This window comes from Ambystoma mexicanum, chromosome 11 (assembly GCF_040938575.1).
Source record: "Ambystoma mexicanum isolate Mex_15411 chromosome 11, UKY_AmexF1_1, whole genome shotgun sequence".
Taxonomy (NCBI): Eukaryota; Metazoa; Chordata; class Amphibia; order Caudata; family Ambystomatidae; genus Ambystoma; species Ambystoma mexicanum.
Window position 1 is genome coordinate 776,486,274 of NC_090934.1, and position 26,016 is coordinate 776,512,289.

At 47.8% G+C, this 26,016-nt stretch overlaps 1 protein-coding gene across 2 annotated transcripts in view; it reads left to right on the top strand.

Annotated features, from left to right (window-relative positions):
* NRIP3 (nuclear receptor interacting protein 3) overlaps positions 1-26,016 on the top strand; it is a 738,043-nt gene that overhangs the window by 646,058 nt on the left and 65,969 nt on the right. For both annotated transcript variants that reach the window (XM_069623692.1, XM_069623693.1), the window contains one exon: positions 899-951. In XM_069623692.1, the coding sequence (XP_069479793.1) occupies positions 899-951 (53 nt within the window). The remainder of the gene's footprint in view (positions 1-898; positions 952-26,016) is intronic.

Sequence of the window (26,016 nt, forward strand, 5' to 3'; positions counted from 1 at the left end):
CCAAAGCATTCTGTAGACACAGGGAGAGAGAGAGTGAGAGAGAGAGAGAGAGAGAGAGCGAGCGAGAGAGAGAAAGATCTTAATACTAAGACACTGAATTTCCAAAAGAGGTGCAACAGACTTTCTATGACAAACACCATACAGCAGCATTATCATAGGCATTTCAGTCTGACAACTTATTTTCTAAACATGTAACTAGAAATTGCAACCGTTGCCATCAGCTTCCTTGGCCACTTCACCACAAGCAGCAAGCATTGGTCTAAAGGCTGTAGAGAGGAAGCATCTGTATCAAGGTGATTGTCCCTAAAACCTGGAACAAGCAGCCTCTGACCCTGAAAGAACTGAAAACCTACATTTATTCAGAGTAACTCAGGCCAACCTCATGCAGAATCAAATGACTAGCCAGGCACTTAACTGTCCTTTGCCCGCCTCATGTTTGTCAATGGTGTTTCCACTGGTAAGGTTGGAACCCCTTTCTAGGAGTGGGGCGATCAGTAATTTCTGACAACAAGGCCCCAAAGCCATGGCAATAACTCTTCAAATAAATAATGAGTAGTAATATTTCATAGAAATCCCATGGTACTACTTCAAATAGAAATCAAGTATTGCGAGAAGCAAGCATTTATGTAGACTCTTTGATGTTATCTTACTGGTTGGAAGATGTTTTGTAGTGACAGAGGAGCTATTACATTTTCCATATTTTTAAATGTTTTAGAAATCAGACCACTCCGGGCGTAATAGTTTACAAAAGCATGAAACCGTAAGATATTAACACTGGAAATAAATATAAGAGGTAGGTAACATTTTCTTTTGTACCATTTTGTAAAGTGATTTGTAAAGTGACGTGAATACGAAGGACAATGCTACATCTAAAACTAAAATGTGTATTTTTTTCTAGAGGACAATGAGAAATCCCTCTCCTTTGGTGTAAAGTTGCTGAGATCTCTAAAGGTACAGTGATATTCTTCCCTTGAAATACTTTCCAGTAGTTTATGATTGCATGGTGTTATGTCCAGTCTATGGATTTGTGTTCAAGTAAGCCACTCCAAACACTGTCTATGCACACCCATGGTAAAAGCTCACTTGTTCCAAAATAGAAATTGATGTCAACATTTCCTATCAGGTATCCCTTACCGCCTCATTACGAGTTCTGCTCGCAGGCCCCGCTAAGGACGCCTGGTAAAACCAGGCATCCTTATCGGGTCCCGCGAGCAGACCAGGGTGCTAACAACGGGCCCGCTATTAACGAGCCCGTTGTTAGCAGCCTCCCCATTCCCATTGAGCCCTATGGGAGCTCAAATGGGGATGGATTCATTGAATGAGGAATTACCGGGCCCTCCAACGTCGGAATGGCCCAGTAATTCCTCATTCAAGGAACCCGGACCCGGTAAGAGGGTAGCCATGCAGCTAATAGCGGCATGGTTACCTCCTACCTCGTAATGACCCCCAATATTTAGTATTGGCATAAAATAACATGTCTCATAAATGTTATTGTGTGTCTGTACTGTCTACATGGCTACATGAAAAAGTGATTGATCATGTATATGTTATCCTTTAGCACAGGGGGAGTATGCTCGTTCTGGAGGAGAATAGGTCATGAGTATGACTATTAAAGGGGTTACGATATCATGAAAACTACAGATATAGAAAATCAAAATGGTGCCCTCCACATGCACACAAGTAGCACTGTAATAAGAGCAACAATGAAAATAGGTCAGATTTCGCATGCACGAGCCACGCATGACAACCTAGTAAAACCAGCTCCCGGCGACCGCGGAAAATATCCTGGCAACCCCTGGTCCCCAGCACCCGTTTCCAGGAAGGAATGGCACGATTCGGAGGCAGAGCACCCTGGGCACAAATAGCCCCAACCCCGACAAAAATTGGAGCCTCGGAGCCGAGCTTAGACTCAACAGGCGCCAAAGCCACGGGAGCCCGGAGGCCATAACCCGCCAGCAGTAGAGGAAACCATCTCCCTCCCACCCTCCCCGCCCAGGGGCAGAGTGAGCATCGCGGCCATTCGGAGCAGAAGGGCTACGCTCCTTGAATCAGGAGCTCACCCGCCTCACGCCGAGGTGGAGGAGAAGCGAACACAGAGGAGTGAGTCACCGGGGAGCTCCCAGCGCCATCTTGCCGACGCAGCAGCGCGAACTACAGTGGCGGCCCGCACATCTGAAATCGATGCCAAGGGGCACAACTCCTCCCAACGCACCGCACTGGTGACGGAAGCAGGGCTGATAGAACCTCCACCAGCCCCCACAACACCGTCCTGGATAACGCCGCCAGAGAGGATTCTATCCACGAGAAGCACTGGCACCCACAGCAGACACACTGTGAAGCCAGGCAAACTCAGACATCTACCAGCCCGAGGCGGGATACAGCACACGCTCCCCCACCAGCAGGTACCGCGAAGTGGAGCAAATACACCGGAGGCAAGCAGCGCACAAAGCATCAAGAAAAAGCACCTACACACGAAGCCAAAGGCAAACCGGATCGAAGAGCCTGTCACTGCGTGGCATTACAAGGTACGACTAGAGCGGCAAACATAAGATAGAGCACAACGTTGCATGGGGGGCACGGAGCAGACCTAAGAACAGGGCAATTTGACCATCACTGGCAGCATATAACGCTCAGCCCTCCGCTGTGAGCGGCAGTCAGTACAGCACTACCGACTGCCTATACGCTGTTCACCCAGGAGCCTGGGCCTACCTACACACGCTGCTGACCCGTCCCCACGAGGGAGATATACCCAGCGCTGCCCCCCCTTGCGCAAAGCCACGCAGTGACACCCAGCAGGAGACCCACAAACAGAGAAGAGCAGGGGTACTCCCAGGCACTAAGCAAGATCATACAAGGAGCAAACCAGGAACAAAAACACCCTGCCCTATCCCCTGCCCACAACAAACGCAGGACACGTGAAACCACGCAGAGCAGAACACTCGAGCAACCAAAGCCTGCACAGACTAACCCTAAGGAACCACCTCTGCTACAGAGGGATCCGTATGCTTGAATACTACAACCTATTGGCGCCATATCACGCACTGAGCCCAGCAACGCAATGGGAAAAGATAAAGCTAAAAAGCAGAACCTCCAGAGCAAGAAGGACCTTTTCACGGTCGGCCCCTCCAGGGCCCCCCAATCACAACTCTCGAAAAAGAAGGGACGGGAGAGGACGAACCCAACATCTCGCTAACAAATGTCATGAATGCAATCAAGGAGTTGCGGACATCCCTCAAAGGGAAAACAGGGGGCCTAGCTGCGGAGGTGTCCTTTTACGGGAGGACCTCCATAACCTGTCCTCATGGGTGGGAGGAACAGAGCAGAGAATCTCAAACACGGAAGACACCATGGAAAGAATGAGTAAGCAACTCGCCACCATATCCCAGAAAGTAACACAGCTTGAAAACAGAGCTGAGGACAGCAAAGGATGCGCAAGGAGGAACAATATACGGATCCTCGGAATCCCCGAAAAGGAAGAGGGCCCCAGTGTCGAGCTCATTCTGGAAGACTGGCTGGCAGACGTATTCCCACCCAAAGAATTATCTAGCTTCTTCTCCATTGAAGGTGCTCACAGAGTCCCAACCGGACGGCCCACGCCTGGTGCACAGCCACGTACAATAATAGCCAAGCTCATGAACTTCTGGGATAGAGATACAATCCTACAGATGGCCCGAGCCCGCGGGCCGATCACATACAACAGCCATCGGGCCGGCTTCTACCCAGACTATACCAAGGAGGTCCAAAAAGCACGGCAAACCTTCGACTCAGTAAAGAGGAAACGTCAATCCCTCTCGATAAAATACGCCCTGTTCTTCCCAGCACTACTCAAAGTGCACCACGAACGCACCACTCATTTGTTCCATTCACCAAAAGAAGCTTGGGACTGGTTGGAAACCAGAATCCTAAACACGCCGGAGCACCGAAGATCCCCAGGAGAATCCCTGAGGCGGACACCGGGCAGGGCAGGCCCCCCGCCACAACAAAACCCAAGGGGCTACGACCACCCTGCACTGTCACAAAACAGCCCGGTCAGAGAAGGGACCGGATGAAGACTGTTGCAAAGACTTCGCTATCTCCAACATCACAGAACTAAGGAGACCACGCACTAGCGGTCACCATGGGAAGACGGAAACCCATCAGCAGTAGGCGTAAGCTATCTGCTAGCTTGTATAATGTTATGGTTTCAGGTTAAGCACCCAGTTGGCACCCAGTTCGGGCTACAGGTGCTTCTAGTTGGGGGGAAGTACGGGGAGGGACAAAGGGTGGGTGTGCGCGTCATAAGGCAGCGAGCATGCAGAGCAACCCGAAAAGGCACCTTAGTTTTCAACCAACCATGGCACATGCTTGTTCTCGCAGACACACAGGCAACACCTGAACATTGCTCACCTAACAGGAACACCAGATATAGTCAGACCCAATGGCCTATTACAGAGCGTAAGTCACAAGGGCACTGCAGAATGAACGCTGCAACACCCAACACCCCTGCCACGCCTGATCATGGCCACACGTATCACTGCAAATAGGAACATTAGGTTCCTGACATGGAATGTGAATGGGCTAGATAACAGAATAAAACGGCGACTAGTTGTGCAATTCCTGAACAGGCACATGCCGGACATAGCATTCCTGACTAAGACGCACCTAGCGTGCACAAACTGCACTTTCTTTAAATGCATAAATTACCGTATTGCAATCCACGCTGGCTTCACTATGGGCTCCCGCGGCGTACTAATAAATAGGAAATTCCCCCTCCACCTAACCACAGTCACCCAAGACAAAGGGGGCAGTTACACGTACATAACAGGGACACTATGGGAATGAACTATCTCGCTACTAGCAGTATATGCGCCACCGACCCTACTAACCGTGCTGCTCACTGACATCTCCCCTCTGATCACCCAGGACACATCAGACACCATAGTCATAGGAGGCGACTTCAACAAAGTCATGAACGTGGAAGTGGATCGGACACATCTGCGACGTTGAAACCCGGCAACAAATGCAAAACTGGACACATTCACAAACTCCCTAGGGCTACAAGATGCTTGGCGGTCTGTGCATCCTGACTGCAGAGAATACTCATTCCACTCCGGAGCCCACGCCTCACTCTCGAGACCAGATTACTTCTTCATTCCATCTATAGACACACATAAAATTTGCGAGACATACCTACTCCCTAGAGGAATCTCCGACCACTCCCCTCTGATATTAGAAATCAGTTCTTCCAGATCGAACCCCCCTCCATGCTGGCACTTTAATAACTATTACCTGGGTTTCCCCAAAATGGTAGAGATGCTACAAGATACCACCAAAACATATTTTGAACTAAATACAGAAACCGCAGCCAATCCGGGAACACTATGGGAAGCCTATAAAACAGTACTCAGGGGCGATATCATTTCTTGGACAACTGCGCAACAAAAAAAGCACATGGCCACGCTGAACAAAGCCGAACAGCAGATCAATCACGCAGAAGAATCTCACCTGGCCCAGGCCACTCCCGAAATACACAGGGCACCGAAACTGGTGCAGAAACGCCTACAAAATACAGTCCTAGACAATGCCAGGCAAGCCCACAGAGCCCTTCGCACCCGAGTCTATGAAACCGGGGACAAAGCCAGGAAAATGCTAGCATGGCTGGAACGCAGGTAGGAAGGATCCAACCATGTTAGACGACTCAGCAATGGAGACTCTGACCCACTAACATTTTGCACATTCTATGAGGATCTATATAAAACACCCCTCCTCCCCATAGACAAATCGATCATGGAAAAAATTACCCTCTCCACTCTCACCGCAGAGCAGCAGGCCCTTCTAGAGAAAGAGATCACAGAAGAGGAAGTGATAGCTGCCATGTCCGGACTCCAATCCGGGAAATCCCTAGGGCCGAACGGCTTCCCAACAAAACTATGACAGAAAATAGGGGCGAACAAAATCGCCCCACATTTACTACGCATGTACCAACATGCACGGGATCAGGGCTCCCTGTCACCAGACCTCAGAGAAGCCACGATAATAGTGCTACCCAAGGCAGACAAACCCCCTGAATACTGTGGATCGTACAGACCCATCTCCCTCATAAATGGCGAAATGGAAATCCTCACAAAGGTACTAGCCGGTCGACTACAATTGGTCATTTCATCCCTAATCCACCCGGACCAGTGCGGCTTCATGCCACAGAGGTCAACCTGGATGAACATATACAGACTACACTCCGCCCTAGAAAAAGCAGACAGTCTTCGGGGTCCCAAAGCACTGCCCGCCATCGACTCCGAAAAAGCTTTCGATTCAGTGCACTGGGAGGCCATATGGGAAATAATGCATCGCATGGGCTTCGGTCACCAATTCATGACATGGGTAAAACTCCTATACAACTGCCCAAGGGCGAGACCTAGGGTCAACGGCTGGTGGTCGGAACCCTTCACATTGGGGAGGGGCATGAGACAAGGCTGTCCCCTATCGGCCATAATATTCGCACTAGCGATAGAACCCCTCGCAACACTGCTGAGGGAGTCAGAGAGGTGGGAGGGCTTCCGATGGTCAGACACCTGGGAAAACACGGTCTCTTTGTATGCAGACCACCTACTAATCTACCTAAGGGACCCTGCCAACTCAAGCCCTGCAATCACAGACTTGTTAGAGAGGTATGGTGCCTTCAGCGGACTACGAGTCAACTGGTCTACATCTATATTATTCCCGATAGGGAGGGCAGACAACATAACCCCTGCAAATAGCCCATACCATATTTAAACAATACGTTTCAAATACCTAGGCATACAGATCACAAATAGGCTCACGGACTACATACCCGACAACTTACATCCAATCACTACGAGATTCGTAGAGGATACGCGTCACTGGGCCTCGCTACCGCTAACTCTACTGGGCAGGGCAGCCCTTTTCAAAATGATTGCCCTTCCACGCTTCCTGTACGTCCTACAGAACGCCCCACTACATATCTCAATGCATGAGTTCCATAAAATAGATTGTGCCCTCCGGAAACTACTATGGAGCGGTGGTCCCTCCCAGATCCATCTGAGAGGGAGGAATTGGACTGCCCAGGCTGCAAACATACTACTGGGCCAGCCAGATGGCGGTTGTGAATGACATGCTACATGGGGACGCAACACTGCCACATATCAGAGCAATAAACACTAGCAAAGGAACACCCCCCATCGAACTATTATACCGCGCCCTGAACAGAGCAGCCACACTATCCATGATATCGCACCTGACATGAATATGGGCAGAGACACACAAATGTATGGATTGGGACAGGAAAATGACACCTGAGCAACCCCATGGAACAATAGATATCTCCCAGAAATTAACAAACTCCCGAAATGGCCCACTTGGGTAACACACGGGATAACGAGGATAAAAGACATCATACAAGAGGGCAAGATAGCCACATTTGAATCTTTGCAGTCTGACTTCTCCCTCCCACCAACAGAACACTACCACTACACTCAAATGAACCACGCACTACAAACTCATCTACCAGACATGAACAAAATACCTATACCCCAATCGAGCGCAACATGCTCCCAGAACGGATTACACACAGTCACCTCAACCATGTACAACGCAATCACCTCCTTTGCCACAAAGGAATTAGTCAGCCTTAAGGCCAAATGGGAAAGGGATATAGGAGCAATACAACCAGAAGACTGGATTACTGCGTTAATGTACCCCAGGGAACCCGCTATCTCATGCAGACTTCGGCTCATACAGCTTAAGATCCTACACCGCACTTACTACCCGAGTGCGGCTCTGTTCCGGTGGAGAAAAGCCCCAGACCCACAGTGCTTGCGCTGTAAACGCAAAGAGGGCTCCTTCTTCCACATTATATGGGAATGCGACCACATACAGCAATATTGGCAGGTATGTTGAGATGAACTATCTAGGGTCGTAGGCAAAACAATATCAAGAGCGGCTGCTAGGGGTAGATGACAAAAGCGATTTGTCGAGATATGAAAAGTTATTTATATCGACAGCCACGGCAGTGCTCAGAAGGAACATCGCGCAACTGTGGGGCTCCCAGATTCGACCAGTGGGTCACAGATGTTGACATATGTGCCGCAATGGAACATCGGGTATACACCGCAAGAGGATGCCCTGACAAAGCGAGGAAAATATGGCAAAAATGGGAAGACATTCACTGACCGGTCTGCTGCCAAGCCCAGAACATACACCTAGGAGGAAAGTGTGAGTCATGCAATTACCAATGGAACTTTGCCGTTCACTGCTAATGATGCTGTGGCAAGTCTGAATTACGGACACCCAGGGTGCAAGGGGAGGTGGGAAGGGACATGCAGAGTTTAACAGTAAATGTGTCACTTACTATGTTTGTTTGTGGAAAAAAAACAATAAAATTGTTTGATAAAAAAAAATAATGAAAATAGGTAGACAATGGGCCTCATTACGAGTTTGGCGGTAGCCGGGCCCTTAATAAGGGCACGGCTACCGCCAAACTCGCTAACGGCACCGGCACCCGCGAATGGGCAATTACCGGCCCATTACGAGTTGAATGGGCCAGTAATTGCCCATTCGCGGGTGCCGGTATGGCTGGGGTCCCGATCCCCATTCTGCCCCATAGGGCAGAATGGGGGTGGGGAGCATGGGTGCAATCACGAGTTCTGCTCGCAGATGCCGCTCTGCACGCCTGGTCTGACCAGGCGTGCAGAGCGGCACCCGCAAGCAGAACTCGTAATGTAGCGGTATGGTAACAATGGCGCCGGTAGCACTACCGGCGCCGTTGTTGTCTTACCGCCACATTCGTAATGAGGCCCAATATGTGATTCAAGCACAGCCATTTTAAAAGGCAACAGGCAGACGTGGAACATTGAAACTCTTACTCCTCATGCATAGCAGATCCTAATGTGCGTGCCCATTAATAGAGGATCACAATGGGTGTTTTAAACATGTAGGATGTGGCAAGATGATAAGCAAAGGTATAGATCTACTCAATTGTACATGTGCACACACACACACACACCGCAGTGAGTGTTTGATCTGCAGAACATGAAACAAAATGAAGGCTCTGCATGCAGGGAATTAAAATGAGTGCTACCAAACACCTGTGCCTGCATAACACAACAGTATTGAGGTGTACTGTGTGCAGTCCCAATAAAATACTAAAAATGCCAATACTTGATCTGCTCACCAACCTACAGCTGTAAAATGTAACAGACATTCTTGGGCTTTGGGGAAGACCTCCCCACAAACACCATGCTTCCAGGTCAGATTTACATTATTCGGCACCTTATTTCCGGACTGGCAAACTCAAAATCTCCTGGTAGGGGCTGTGACCTGCCCGTAGTTTAGGCCCTTACCAAAAGACCATTGCCGCAATCACCAGCACCGGTATTACTGGTGCCGGTGATTGTAGCATCCCCATCCCATGGAGTCCTATAGGGAATGGGGATTTACCAGCATCTCCTCCACCCGTAATATCCCGTTAATACCGGGATATCGGGTGGCAGAGACGGTAAGGTAGTCCCCCGGTAACCTGACAGAATTATTGGCGGGATACAAGGGGACTTGTAATGAGCCCATATGTCTCTAAAACGCAGGTCAACATTTATTTTCACAGGGGAGTTGTTCTGGGGTGCATAGCAAATTGATCTCTTGATTCAGGTAGGTTTGATGGCAGTATGTGGAAAATCCATGTTTTAAAAAAAAAACACTAGTGTTATGCATAATGTTAGATTCAAATTAACACAGATTTTTCGCAATCATCCATCCAACAAATAGGAAAAGCTTTAGTGCTCAAGCTGGTGAATTTACATACAACAGTAGGACAAAAAGGTGAGCGCATGGATACTCAAATAAAAATAGTGGCACTGTTTATTGATATATTCTACCCAATCCAGCACTAGCTGTTGACTAACAGCAGCAGGAGATTTGTGGTGCAATCCCCAGTGCAGTGATGTTTACAAAATACTTTTCTCCCATGACGTAAATAAAGCAAAGGCTAGGATAACTTAGCTGCCTCCTTCTGCATCACAGAAAAAGTGTTTCTTATGACTGCTTAACTAGTTGTAGAGCCATCACCCTATTCTGATAATTTGCAACTTAGAAAACTTGCCTTTTCAGATTTCCAATGCATTTTAAGTGATGTCTTCCGCCTAATGTGGTGTCATTTTGGATGTGTTGATTAGTTGTGTGTTAACTGTGTTTGTAATTGGATGAACAGAATTACCCAAACCACCATCAGTTCTGGATCCTGCACAGTAATGCGGCCTAAGTACTCTCACAGTGCAGTCTCCTGGGGAACATAGATGGTAGGTGCCTCTACCCTGGTAGTTGTATATGGAAAGGTAGGGTAACCCAGCAACTTCACATGGGAGGATAGTCAGGAGCTATCAGACTACTCTGTGCAGCAGCACGGTTTCGATACCCAATCTTAGAGGCTTGAGTCTGGCATGAAGCGCAATATAATAAACCATAACCACCCACATATCTTGGGTGCCCAAAAGAATGCATTGAACAGGAGCGGTATCAATGTTTTCTAAGTTTAGGGAATGATTTCTGCATGAGAGGTAAAACATGACTGTGCAGTGCACTAGGAACATACATTGTTTGTCTTCATTGGTAGGCGGTCTGACTACCCTGGAACATCTCATGGTCACTGTTATATGCAAGGGTCATGCAGTGAAAGCTCATTGGTGCATGTAGGTAGTGGTGGAAACATCTTGAAGCCTACCCCTGAAATACTGAGAATTGTTACTGAAAGGCAAGTTCAAACTACAGACAGAACAGCTTTGCGTCAGATGTTGCATGAGGAGAGATGGAGCTGTCTCAAAGCTCTGGTGCAACTGTGGATGACTGAGGTTTGGACGCCATGAACATATTACTGAGGATAAGCAATGTCAAGTGATTTGAATTGTAATAGTGCTTTAGTGCAATCTTCAAGAGATTAGTGCATGTTGCAGTTTTTGGGGTAGGAAGGTTCTTTCCGTTCTTGAGAGGCAAGTGCTTTCTGCTGGAGAAGCAATGTGTGCCGTTTTTAAGAGCAAGGTTTTCGTGGCTAAAGAGCTTGATACAGCCAGTGAACAAACCTTATGAAGGTTTTGGGAGTAGACCCCTTTCAGACCTAGGGGCAAGAAACCACTGTGACCCATAGACCTACTGATACCTGACATGTGCAAGGTGGTATGTGCCCTACCCTGGTATTCATACCATTGCATTCTTTCACAATCAGTATTGCATCTAGGTCCCTTGGGGAATAATGTAAGTTCACAGCTTCTATGCCAGGAAAAACAGGAAGATTCATAAATACGTTTTGATTGATACATCCCCTAGAAAAAGATCCTGGCTGCTCAGAGATGTATAGAACAATAGGTGGCCGTAAGAAAAGCTGGATCTCATGGGCAATCAGCTGAGTGGACCAGAGAGAAGGCCTTGTGAATGATCTGTAAGAGCAGATTGTGTGCATCTGGATTATAACTCTAATTGCGCCCCTGACGGGCATGCTTCTATGGGCTGTTTCTTAGTAGAAAAAGGGGCAGACAGGAAGGTTCTGTGTGAAAATTAGATTTATAGTTCATCCTTCGCTTTCAAATACCATGAGATAACCGATCAGGTAGTACACATTAGCCACTGGTATTAAGGAAGCCTGGTTTCCCATGTCACGAGATCGTGTCCCAGTTATATTTGGTTATATATCAAAATGACAAGTAGCTCCCCCTGAGGAAATGGCCGCAGTCAGACTTTTTGACCTCATTTCTATGAATTGTTAGAAGTTTCTAATTGCCCACACCTCCACTTTCTCCTTCTCCTTGGCCCTCCTTTTATTTCCTTTACTTACCACATTCCTTTTTCTCCCAATGTTTTTGCTGACCTTTCTCTAACCCTACTTTATTATAGTCATCAAGCAATTCTTCAAATTAAATGGATATAATGGAAACAAAGAGGTGCTAAAGGGGAACACAATAGGAAACAGGCCTTTTCCTGCCATGGACTGTGTCCCTTGAACAAGTTCCAGTGAGGATAAGACAGACCCTTCATCCTTCCCTTCAGGAATGTTAGGAATACCATACTATTCATATCTTCAAAGAACATTTGACCAATCACTGATCTCCCCTTGCAGATTGCCCCTCTCCCCCTGACCATTCCAGGTCCGTTTGCTACCCCTCACCTCCCCTGTACCCCCTGGTTGTGTCCCCTAAATACAGAGCTCTATTGCATCCCAGTAAGGGCTGTGCTTTATAAATGCAATTAATGCATGCATGCATACATACATATATACATACATACATGCATACATACATACATACATACATGCATGAATATCACATTATATTTGTCAGAATTGTTTCATCATAATGACTTAAGCCATCCTTTTTTCCCCAGCTTCTGAACCTCAATACCCATTAAGATGGTGCAAAAGGAATTATGTTTCATAACTCATCAGCATTATATGATTGCAATGAATTAAGAATTCCAATCAATTAGAAGCCTAACATCTTAACCTAGTCAATTAGCGACATTGTTCTTCAAGCATGGCCATCAATTTGGAACTCAAAACAATCCATGCGCATGTTGGTAAACCAAGCCTGTACACAAAGGAAGCAACTCCGATAGTGCACTCAAGATCCTGATAAAACCTTCATGAGATTCACACGTTGATTGATTGATTTGTTATTTATTATGCGCCTATTCACAAGTTTTTCAACGCGCAACCAAGCAAGGGAGGGGACCAAAGGGAAGACGAGACAACAATCTTACTAGTCCTAGTGTCATTAAGATTGCGCAAGTGAGCAACGTGAAGGGCAGGCGAGAGGGTGCAGGGAGAAGTGCAGCGAAGGCAGCAGGGCTCTGAGTTAAGTGTCAGGAAGGCTGGGACTACAAGGTGCAATACCAGCCGGTGGTGCAAAGGGAGGCCAGGCGGCAGTGCAAGGTAGGCCAGGTGGCATGTGCAGGAGGACTCGTCAGGGGTGGGGGCTGGCACCCTGTAAGACTCGGGGGGTACCAAGCAGCCAGTCAGCAGAGTAGAAAGAGCAGGAGCAATAGGTAGGTTAGCAGGGGGAGAGAGCGATAAAGAAGAGGACAAAAGGAAGGTCTTGAGGAGCTTCCGGAACTTAAGGATAGAGGCAGAGAGGCCATTTGAGAGGGAAGCACCTGCCAAGTAGAGAGATCTATCCCTTACTCGCTGTTTGGAGAAGCGACTGACCCGCCAAGAGTTTGAGGTAAACAAGCAGAGGGCTCTAGAAGGATGGTATTTGGGAAGAGAGAGTTGAAGAGAGTGAGGGCCACGACCCCAGAAAGCCTTGTGAACGATGCAGAGGGTCTTGAACTTGATCCTTGCAGCCACTTCGAGCCAGTGGAGGGATTTCAGGGCCGGAGAGATGCGAACTCTGGGTTTAAGGCCAATGATAAGTCTCGCTGTGCTGTTCTGGATAAGATGAAGGGGGCGAAGAGTATAGTTAGGCAGATTGAGAAAGAGGCTGTTGCAGTAGTCCAGCCTAGAGAGAATCAGAGCTCTAGAGACAGTGAGCTTCAGGGGGAAGGTTCAAAAAGGAAGAATACCTCTGAGGAGGTGCAGCTGGAAATGGGCCGTCTTGGCAAGGTCTGTGATGTGGGGAGAAAGTGGAGTCGAAGATGACACAAAGGTCTTTAGCCTCACAAAAGGGTGAGGGCCCAAGAGGGGCGGTCAGATAGAGAGGAAAAGTGGGAGAAAGGGTCCCAATGAGAAGGATCTCTGTCTTACTGGCATTAAGGCAGCGATCGTTGGAGGGGCACCATGCCTAAATAGCTGATAGACAGTCAGGAATGAGCGAGGAGGAGGAGGCCGAGGGTTGACCGAAAAAGCGTTGCATGTCATCTGCATAACAGTGAAAGTTAGAGGAAAAGGTAGAGATCAGGAGGGCCAAAGGAGCCAGATAGATATTGCAAAGCCTGGGTGAGAAAATAGAGCCCTGGGGAACCCCACATTTGGAGTGGGGGGTGGTGGAGAGAAAATGCCCAAGATGGACCTGGGAGGGTCGGTCTAAGAGGAATGAGGTCCGCCATGCCAGGGCCTGATCACTGATGCCCAGGGACTCACAGACTCTATTAATCAGGATGGCATGGTTGACTGTCAAAGGTTAAGGGGAATGAGGACAGAGGGAGAGCTGGAGTCAAGGTTAGAGAGCAAATCTTCACAGATGATCAGGAGAGCAGTTTCCATGCCTCCGGCTGCTCTGAAGCCAGATTGATGGTCATGGAGACAATCAACAGATTCAGTGTGGAGGGTTAGATGAGAGATAGCCAACTTCTCAAGGGGTTTTCCCAAGAAAGGAGCGATAGAGATTTGGCAATAGTTTGCCAGACGGAGGGGTCGGCAGAAGGCTATTCTAGTAGAGGGTGCACAAGGGAGTGCTTGCAAAGAGAGGGGAACGATCCAGTGGCAAAGGGGTAATTACAGAAATCAGCCAAGGCTGGAGCGGGAGAACCAATGTCCTTAATAGTTCTGGAGGAGCAGGGGGTCACCTGTTTGGATGAAACATTCATAGACCGGACTTGTCTAGAAACATCACCAGGTGTAACAGGAGAAAGGTAGGAGAGAAGGAGGCGAAGGAGAGCAGCCAGTGGGGGGGGGGCTGATATAGGTAGTGGGAGAGAAGTGAGGAAGAGGAGAGTGTGGACAGGATGTCCTAGGTTTTAGTGGTGAAGTGAGAGGCCAAAGCCGTGCAGAGGACCTGGGTGGGTGTAGAGGAGGTGGAAACTGCAGTTGGATTGGCCAGCTCCTTGCACATTTTGAAAAGTTTGGCCGTGTTGTTATTGGCTGCAGAAGTACAGGCTTGAATATGGACCCTCTTCTTAGAGAAGATGGAGAGTATTTATTGCCTTTGGAGCAGGCGGCAGGCCAGTTTGTCTGTCAGAGGGTACCCCTGAAGCTCCCCACTTCTGCTCGGCTACTCTGCACTTGAGTTTCAGAGCGGCCAGGTTGGAGTCGTACCAAGAGTTGCACTTGCTGGCGTCTTTAGGTGGCTCCTAAGGACAGGGGCAAGGATATACAGAGTATAATAGAAAGGTGAAGGTTGGAAATGGATGTGTCAGAATGGGAGTCAGCTGCAGGGGCGGGGGAGAGAAAGTGGAGTCAAAGGTGGCCATTGATACTCGCTTCAAAGGACGAATAACCGTGAAGTAAGGTGGCAGTGCTGGGTGGGCCTTTGCCAATGGGACAGGAAGCTTCAAGTGAGAAGAAAGAAGAAATTGGTCAGTCCAGTGGAGTGTAGTAGTACAAGGATTAGAGCGGGGATGTCTGAACAGATGAGAATATCCAGGGTGTGATGGCTGAGTGTGTCGGACCAGAGAGTAGAATGGAGAGGTAAAGAGAGTCGCCTAGGTAGCGGCAAAGCCAAGAGGAGCGTTGTGGGTAGTCCAGGTAGATGTTGAGATCCCTAAGGAGGAGAAGCTGAGAGGTAGAGGAAAGGAGAGAGATTAGGTCCACCCATTCAGAGAGGAAGAGGGTGACCTGGCCAGGTGGCCTGTAGATTGTGGCCAAGGTCAGAGAAAGGCCAGGAGAGACAGAGAGCCTGCAGACCAGGCATTCAAAGGATGAATAGGTCTGAGTGGGGATGAGAGAAGCAGGGATTCACTCAGGAAAGATCAGGGCCATTCCACCTCCGGTCCTGTTGGGCCTGTGCTTGGAAAGGATCTTGTAGCCCTTGGGGAGGGGAGTGTCAAAACTTGTGACAGAGCTGACCTTGAACCATGTCTCGGTAAGAGCAAAAGGGTCGAGGAGTTCAAGGAGGTGGCAGATGTCAGAGGAGTGTTTGATAGCAGAGTGAGAGTTGAGAGCAGCTACGTGAAGCAGGTTGACACTTTTGAAAGACTTCCAGGGAGAGGTACAGGAGAGAGGAGTACCCAATGGAGGTGGCAGAGATGCCAGAGAGATGGAAGGAGGGAGTGGCAGAGGAGCCATAGTGGAGGTAGAAGGCAAGGGAGCCAGAGAGGTGGGGGCCAAAGGTGGCGGAGGGGCCAGAGAGGTGGTTGATGGCAGAGGAGGTGGCAGAGGGGCCGGAGTGGCAGACAGCAGAGGAGACAGGGAGGTGCTTGCATATCATTAATAATCTCATCGGACCCATCTCTTTATTAGGAAGGGATACTGTTTTCACATACAGTAATAATTTAGAGTATATCATCTCCGACACCAATCGATGTTCTGGCTAACAGCACAGAAATGTAAATGATTTTGAGAATTGACAGTCGGCTCTTATTATGTGTAATGAGAGCGTGACTCATAAGGACGTTCCTATGGTTTTTTCTCATTAGGCACATGCTCAATTTCCTGCACTGAAACAGAAATGAAGGTCAGTACAGATTTTTACTCCCATATAGCTGAGAAGGATTGACATTATAGAAATGCACATTAAAACACATACCTGTGACATTTACCGGAAGAACAATTGAATATGGAAAACTTCTCTGAAACGCCCTGAGGATGAACTATGTGTTCGAAACGCGTTGGCATTAGTTTTCACAACGATTTGTGTTTATGTGGACAATTGACATGCTTTATCTGAGCTCTATTGTTGTTTTCTTGGTTAATTTTTCTTAGATGTGACTATAATACACTACATTGCAACAGACAGGAAAGTGAATAGACCTTCACTTGGATGTGTAATGTTATTATGAGGCTATCGGCCTCTGTTTAAATGTTTTACTTTAGAATTTGTTTCTCTGTACTTACCTTGTCAGAACAAGCCAGTGGCTTTCTAATTGATTTGTTATGTGGGCTTCACACCACACGGGTATATCGTGAAGACCTATAATATTCCAATTTAGAATTTTTTTGAAAATTGTATTAAATACATGTTTATATACATTTTGGCTTTATTCTTTGCTTAAATATTATTTGATTGTACTATTAACAGGGGTTTCCTGTTGGAAAAGATGTTGAATCTTGGCTAGCCACTCTAAAACTTTGGAACACTGTTATAGTTTAATTATAATTGAAATGTGGGCAGTGCCCCAAGAGGAGTGCAAGAAGGTTTTCCCGTTGGCAGCAACGGGCACCCTGTTCACCTATATAATGTCGCCACACCCTTTTCCCAGCGACATTATATATAGTGACCATATAAATAGGGATATTATTACCTGATACCCCTTCATCTAGGTCTCGCCTCAGACTTAGACATCTGGTCCTCTCTCACCTCCCTCTGGTCTTCTCCCCAACCTCCTTTTGACTACTCTTCTCCTCTTCCTCAACTCTTGGTTAAACCACCTTCTTAATACACTCCACCTCGCTGCCAATTTTACCTCCTCTGTACTCCTACCTCCTTCTGCTTTTCCTTCCTCTAGTTCCCTGCCTCGTTTTTCTGTTGTACTTCCTAACCACCTCTTCACTCCCCAGCACCTCCTTGCTCTTCAGCACCTTCTTACTCTTCACTGCCGCCTCACTTTCCACCACCTTACTCTTCACCACCTCGAACCTCCTCTCCTGCCACCTCTCGCCATCTGCCTTCCACCAGCTCCACATCCTGCACTCTCCAGAGCTCCTCCTACCTCTCCAAAATTCCACTACCTACTTTGCCAGCAAAGCACTCCCACCCTTTCAGACCACTGCTCTGTTGAGAAGTGGCAATTACATAGTTCTACAATCGAGTATGTTGCCCCTAATTGTCAAGAGAGATCAGGTGATCCTTCTGGGCATGCTCTGTGCCTGTGTTGCTCTGTATTCCCACCTTTATGGAGGAATCTTCAAAAGGCCATCCGCCATTTTGTTCTTCACAGTGGGTGGGCTGCAGTTGATAATCTCAATCCTCGCCTTTGCTAGATGTCGTCCTTCCCCTATTATTATACCAAAGGGTATTTTGGGAGGGGTGTGCATGAATGATCGATTTCCCAAAATATGATGGGTGATATGTTCTTGAAATTGTCACAGAGGCTTTAATAACTCGCAGACTCCAGTAAAATTAAAGGAGTTTGGTTTTAAATGTAACGCTTTCAGAGCACTGCTCTGTTGGGAAGTGGCAATTACATAGTTCTACAATTGAGTATGTTGCCCCTGATTGGCACGAGAGATCAGGTGATCCCTCTGGGCATGCTCTGTGCCTGTGTTGCTCTGTAGTCCCACCTTTATGGAGGAATCTTCAATAGGCCATCCACCATTTTGTTCTTCCCAGTGGGTGGGCTGCAGCTGATAATCTCAATCCTCGCCTTTGCTAGAGGTCGTCCTTCCCCTATTATAACAAAGGGTATTTTGGGAGGGGTTGTGCATGAATGATCGGTTTCCCAAAATATGATGGGTGATATGTTCTTGGAATTGTCACTCAGGCTTTAATAACTCACAGACTCCAGTAAATTAAAGGGTTTTGGTTTTAAATGTATGATTTTCAAAAAAACTGCTTAGGTGAATATGCAGATTGTTCTGTGTTGCAGTAGACAGATTGTCCATTGTAATGCACCAGGCTGGAAAAGGGGAGTTAATGGGGCTTGCTAAGGTCCTAATCTGACTAAGATCCAGCAGCGACTTCTTAAGGTGGCCCTGCACTATCAATGATATATGTTCTAAAGGGATTGTACGGTTGTGCCTTACAGACGCTTAAGCCCCCACTCGATCTTCTACCTGCCATTGCCCTGATGTTCCTCTTCCTGTGTCTCTCTATCACTACGTCTACCCTCCTCCCTCCTACTTCATCCATTTCTCCTCACACTCACGGACACTTCCTTCTCTATTCCTCCAATGTTGCGCTTTCTACTGCTTACATCCACCCTCTGGTCTTAGTTATCACTACTTTCCCCTCTCTGCACTAATACTACTCTCCCCTCTCCACACTATTACTCTCCCCTCTTGGCACTACTACCAATAAACCAACACCGCTCACTACACCACTCTCCACACCTCTGACTACCCTCTCTTGTCACTAACCTACTCAGGGATGTGGTACCTTGTCCATCCTTCCAGGGATATAGTGCCCTGCTCACTCTCTCCTACACTCACTCTCACTATTCTCTGAATCCCACATCTCTCCTCGCACCCCACTCCTACACCCCACTCTACTATCCTCAATCTCTCCCAACATCCACTCCCTCTCTCTCTACCTACTACCCTCACTCCAATCTCCCATTCTCCCCTCACTAATACCCGCACCTACACAAACACACTCTCATTCACCGCTTCACTCTCAAACTGGTACCACTCCCTCACCTTTCACACTGCGTGAGTATTTAGCCTCCACACTCCTCTGCACAGTCCATTAGCTTCCTGGTCCCTTGGTCTGCCTCTTCCTCCTCTGACCTCCCCCACACAACCCACACTCTACTTTTCCTACAGTTTCCTTTTTTACTGTGGCCCTGTTGGTTCTGGTTTGCCCTCCCATTGGCTGCAGCACTCCCTTGACTGTTTTGCCCATGACCTGGATTACACACGTGAGAAGCTTTAATAACACCTTTCAGCCCCTCCTTCATTTCAAGCACGGTTTTGGAAACAGTCTCTGGTATGGTAGTAGCAAGGGGCTCAGGCTGCTGTTCTCCCTGTGACTATCCCAGGTGTTGGTGACTTTTGTTGCCAATTATGTTTGGGTAGGATTTCTTTGTCTCTCTTGTCTCCCTGCAGTCCCTCCTCACTCCCAGTTCATTGTTTTGCAGGCCTCTATTTGCCTAGGGTCCATAAGGGGTTTTGAGGCATGGTATTGGATGTCTCAATGCTGTTTGGAAAGGATATTCCAAGTATTTTTCCTAGTTGTTCTCAGTTCAGTTCTCTTGGTTCTGTTCCGAGTTTTCTCAGTTGCTCCCAGGTGCATTGTGTGTGTTGGAGTTCAGAAAATGGAAAAGAGCGAACAATGGCCATAAAAAGTGCTTGGAGACATTTTGTGACAGAGGGCGGCACCAGTATCCACATGCATGGCACATGAGGGGGGCTCAGAGTCTTGGGTCTCTCCATCTCTCCCTTGCATCCCAGACAGGGTTATGACCCTGTCACAGAACATAGCTTTCTGTGTTAAAGCTGGCTTCAAGGGCCTTGTGATGCCATGCTCGTCAATGTGACGGTACCCACAAGGCAACTTCATCGAAGCAGATAAGCGACCTTAGGTAAGTGCAGCAGGTAGAGCATGAAGGGGCAGAGTCTAGGGCAGAGAAGCGTGTGTGGATTTATTCTATGTAGAGGTTAATGAGAACAGGTTTTGAGCCAGCGGTGTAGTTGAGGCTTATTTGTTCTCAATGTTTTGATGGTAGTGGAAATCCAGTGTTGAGGACGAGGGTAGCGGGGAGTAAAATATTGGTTAGGGTAGGGATTCTCTGATGGAACAGCAAATGCAATGTTCGAGTCTTGGAAGGCTTTTTCAATAGAGTGGGAAAAAGGGTTGAGGGGTTCGTGATCAAGAATGGAAAGGGAACAGAGTGACCACGATAATGTGTAGTGTGTGCAGGCGTGATCTTAGGATGAAGGGTCTATGGGGGGATGAGAACCGAAGAGAGGACGAGATAAAGTGACTTGCCACAAACGTGGGCTGGCTGGTTATGGATGTGTATCAGGGTAGTTGGAAAGGGAGGAGTCCAGCTGAAGATGATGGATCTTAGTCACAAGAGTGTGAGTGAAGTTTCCCATGAATGTCTTCGGGACTTAAGTGGGCAGAGATTCTAATAAAAGGTCCAATTTATGTAAAAAGAGGCTGCAAGTAGATGGGAATTATGGACCGAGGAGTAGCAATGTGTTCCTTAAAGAAACTGTCATCCTAACCATTAGATGTATTCATCTTCAGGATAACAATATTTGTAGGTAACCATGCAGCGCTGCTAGGTCCTGGCACACTGCTGGCCACAGCCAATAGGCTACTAGCAACAGAAATAAAGTTCAATAGGCAACTTCTGACCATAATGCAGTGAAAAAAAGCTACTAATGAGCAAAATACAGTTAAATCAGCTACTAGTGACCAAAATACAGTTTACCTCCGTATTAGATCAGAACCTTGACTGGCAGGGTGGATGGCTTTGCTGGGGATGCTATGGACCATCTTTGAAGAGAGTGGGGGAGGGAGTGCCAGGGGAACAAGCTTACCGACTTCACCCTTTAGGACTTTTTGCACATTTGGTCTATAATCCAACCACATTGTCAGATGTCCTCAGGGCAGCCAGCATCCAAGACACAACACATGATCCGGCATACCAGGGCTCTGCAACCTTTTTCTCTCTAGATGTTTTGGACTATCACAACCATCAGCCCAAGCCAGCATAGTAAATGTTGATGGATAATGGGAGCAATAGTTCAAAACATTTGTAAAGCCGCAGGTTGGAGGCGTCTGCGAAATACTGATGTACCTTGTGTACATCACTGATGTACTCGGGTGCACACGCTGTCTAGCCTTTGGATAAGGTAATAAGGTTGGCCTTGCCACAAGCATATTGTTGCTTTACCCTGAGTGTTCCTACTTGTGACAATGATGCTTCCCCGGAGCCCAAATAGCCTGTTTGCCATCATGGGGTCGAGCATTGCCGTCATGCCAGAGGTGCGGTCTAGCAATCTCGCTAAGCAACCCAGCATGTGAGTGAGTTTGTGTGTGAACAGTCTGTTCGAAAAGCACATAGGCTGCATACAGGTCTCTTCATCAGGTGTGTGGTTTCCGTCAGCTCTGCTCTAGTGGGTATTGAAGGCAAGCGTCCCCAAACAGCACGATCCTCCCCGCAATGAGAGACAATGAAGGACTCTCCCAAAATGGGAATAAGGCCAAGACAGAGTGCGGGTGAGCTTAAATGGGAGTTTATCAATCAGAATTGGGCATGCGAAGAACTCTGCAAACTCCGAGAGCGCTCTGTCTGACAATAGCAAAGACAGGCGTATTTATTTACAAAAAAACGTCATCAAAACCTACATACTATAGGGGGCACAAGTTCATTGGGATTGGGTGGCGACGACTAACTATAGGTGTTGCTGTGATGTGGTTGGCTTTGGCTGGAAGACGTCATTGGGCAGCCTCGTGGGTTGGGCTGGGCCTGGCCGGGTGGCGGAGTTCATCCAGGCGGTGTTGTGGGGCCATCGTGGCCAGTGGCAGAGATGAATGTCTCTTCCTGACTTATTAGCCCTATGCCATGCACACCGCAGTCATTCAAGCATGTTTAGTACTATCTTCTTCAGTAAATCTTACAATAGGTTATACAACAGGTTAATGCAACACAGGAGGAATGCACCTTGTGCGGGGACTGGAGGCAATACGTCAGGGTATAGTCACTAGAGTCCAGTTGACCGGGGCCATAGGTCGAGGGGCTAAGCTTCAGGGCCTGGCACGGGCGGTACATGTCTTTTTGCCTTGTTAGAAGTTGTTATGGATGTTCCGCTGTGTGTTGTCAGAGTGTTGGGTGTCTTTATTGCACAGGGCCATAAGTCTGAGGTGGTCTGGTGGGTTGTGAGGTTTACGAGGGGGAGCGCGTACGTTCAGGCAGAGATTTACTGCTGTGCTGTAAATAATGCAGGTGGCGGGTGGTGGCCTTGGGCGCTACAGAGGGGGTTACAAGTCTTTGAAGCTCCAGGCTGGTTTGGGGGAGGTAAAGCAGCGCGGCGCGGTCTCTGCTCTCATGCCTTTGGCAGCCTTCACAGGGTGGGAGGGGGAATGGCCTTGCAAATATTTCACAAAGGTATCTCCCTCGTGTGTTGCTGAATACAAGTAAAAGACATTGCAAATATTTGAACACTTTCCATAATACTTATTTAAAATCACGTCAAAACATGCTTTTAACCTTTGCTGGGTGCGTTTTGATTATACCCAGATCGAGCATCATATTTGTACATTACACTCTAGCAGCTACAGTGTTTCAGTTACATGCATATACATTCGCGGTAAATGAGGTAGTGGTTAGATCAGTGGGGTAGACGAAAAACGATCCGCCACCGTTTGTGACGGTGGCGGCATATGAGAGGCTCAGACATTCACACATGATACGTGCACTCTCGCGTATTCTTTAATGAGTTCATAGTATAGTTGCATCCGCTTTCTCGTGTTCTCTAGCAGCATTAGCTTTAGTTATGGCGCGAGCCCATGGGGTGTAAGTATCTCAGCAATACGTGTAACAAATAGATTCTTGGTGTGTTCCTTTGTTATTAGCATCCAACTGCAATGGTGTGTGTTCATTGTTGCTTATATCATGGGGGCATGATCTCTTTTAGTTATACATCTTACAGGCTTATATAATGTAAGGGATTATATGAGAGGAAAGCATCCCTTGCAAGTAGTTTAAACATGAATATACGAAGATTGTCGGGCCTGTGACGACCATTTTTATTGTTCATTTCATCTTACCTAAGCCTGCTGGCCGGGTCATGCTGGGAGCGAGGATACGATACACTACGGAAGGTGACTGTTACAATGTTAGTGCATTACGCTGGCTCATGTCCTTCTGGTTCGTGGGAACGGGCTCGCAGCGGATCTACCAGGGTGCTGCGGCAACAGGGATGTTCTCCAAGGGTGGGGGCCACGCTGCAGTGCGCTGAGCTCACACCATTTTTACTGGGCAGAGAATGGTTTTTGGGCCTAACTAAATTTGTATTGTGATCAATAGATGTGGGCATTCGATACGTGCGGGCAATGTCTCCAGTGGGCGTGCCCTCTACCACCTGGGCCCGGGTGGCACGAGGAGACGCCCAAGAGAGCCACAGTCCTCACCTGGGGAGAAAGTGCAGGCGAGGGGGGTCGTCTTGGACCAGTCCTCCCCTACAGTATCCATGCCAGGGCTTGTGCAGTGCACCTGAAATGTACCCTCTACAGAGTCCTGCTCTGGCAGCGGATTCGCAGTCGGGCCGGGCACTCCCTTCCGATTCCTTGAAGCTACATCAATCATGTATCCTGTATTCTGGGGTTGATTTGCCCTGAGTTTCCTCCCCCAAGATGCTTCTCCTCATGCAAATGTAATACTCAACACTTTCTTTACTCGTCTCCTCTGGGGGAAACGAGCTCTCTTCTTGTAAGCTGCGTAGCCCAGTATGAAGGACCAGAGGGAGAGACTAAGGGCTCAGAGGTATCCTCTGTTCACCACCACCAGGGGTTCCATTCCAGAAATGGTGCTTTGACCTTGCACCCAGAGATCCGCAGTCCGCCTTTAAACCTCTCCTTGGATAATCTTGTCACACAATGCAGTTAGGGGGTCATCACAATTTGAGCGGTATCACAGCGGTAAATATGCTGTGAATGCCGCCCAACGCAAATAGCGTTACTGACATCGGTCCAGCGCCATTAGTGCTGGATCCCGATTTGCCGCAAGGCTCTAAATCCCCTTTTTATTTGGAGTCCATAGGATTCTATGGGGCATTTTCTGCGCATATGCCAAGCGCAAATTACGCTGTGGTAAATGTGCCAAAAATGGCCGAAAGTCTGCAGATTTACCTCCAGCACAAAGCTGGAGGTGAATCTCCCTTCTTTCCGCCCAAACTTGAGATTGGGCAGAGCAATAATGCAGCTGTAATAGCGTTACCACCACATTTTGACCACTCTGCCCAACCCGTGATGAGGCCCTTGGACTGGGAGCAGCACAGTGCTACAGGTCCCTGAGGAGAGCAGTGAGATGTTTAAGTGTGAGCTGTGCAATGTAAGCAGGAATGAATGACTTCATTGTGAGCAGTTGTTGTGAGCGTTGCTTGAGTACATTGGGAGCCATGAAGAGTGAGCAGCAGAGTGTGAGTGCAGCTTGGGCAGTGCAGTGTGAGAAGTGAATTTTGAGCAGTGCAGAGATAATGGCGCTAATCACTGCACTGTATAACTTGAGTAGTGAAGTGTCAGTAAGGTGAGCAGTACAGAGTGTGCAGTAAAGGAACAGTGCATAATGAATAGTGCATTACAACCATAGGGCCTAATTTACAGAGCGTTTAGCACGGAGCAAAGCGGCTTTGCGCTGTAAAAATACTTTGCAACGGCTCTATCTAACAGAGCCAAGCACACTAGTGCTTTTGTGTGATTTAGGCGCATTTAGCGCGGTGCAAAGAGTACTTTTGCAGTGCAAAGTCACCTTGCTCCGCTCTGTGAATTAGGCCTGGTGCAAAGTGTATTTTTGCAGTGCAAAGTCACTTTGCTCCTCTGCTAAACGTTCTGTGAATTAGACCCATAGTGTTCTCACGACAGTGGGAATGCTTTGTACCAGAGGTTATGCGAGTGCACAGTGAGCATGTATGTGTGCAGTGTACAAATTGCAGTGCGAACAGTACATATAATCTGCGCAGTCTGAGGAGGGCTGTGTGAATGTAGAGGGGCAGTATGTGTGAGGGAAGTTCGAGCGTTGCAGTGTGAAATATGCAGTGTTAGTAGTGATGTATGACTTCAGTGTGAGCCAGGCAACATGAGCAGTGCAGTGTAATATGTGGAGTAATAATGCTCTGCGAGAAGTGCGCCATGTGTATAATGTAAAATTACAGCCTGGCTGTAGTGCGGGTAGTTAAATGATTTGTAAGCTTTACAGTGTGAGAAGGGCACAGTGAGAGGAGTGTTAGTGGTGTGTGTGTGTGTATGCGTGCGTGCAGTGTGGGGCGTGGGATGTGTGTGTGTTTGTGAGGTGTAAGAAGCGCAGAAAGAGTGGATGGTGTGAATTCATTGTAAGCATAGATGAGAGTGCAATTTGACCAGTGCAGTGTGAATGAAGTCAGAGCAGAGACGTGAGAACCACCGAGGTTGAATCTGAAACGAGCAGTGCTCTTTGAGTTCATCTTGAGCCAATGGAGTGTGAGTGTTGCGTGAGCAGTGAAGAATCAGTGTTCTTTTGTGAGCTCTGTATTTAAGTGCGGGCAGTGCAATTTGAACAGTTAGTGTACGAGCATTGCTTGTACTGATGCACGGATAGACTATTCATGTAATGGAGGCACGCATAGATCAACTTTATGGATGCACACACATGCTACTAGCATGATGACACCACACACTGACCGTTAATATGATTGCAGCTCACACATATACTTAGTACCAAAAATGCAACCCTGTCAGAGACATCATCAATGTGGCTCCCTCGCACAGAAACCATCATCATCTGTGCAGTACATAAGGTCCATATGCCAGGATGTGACACAAACAGACATGATGGATGCCAATTGTCGGAGTGAGCACATAAAGA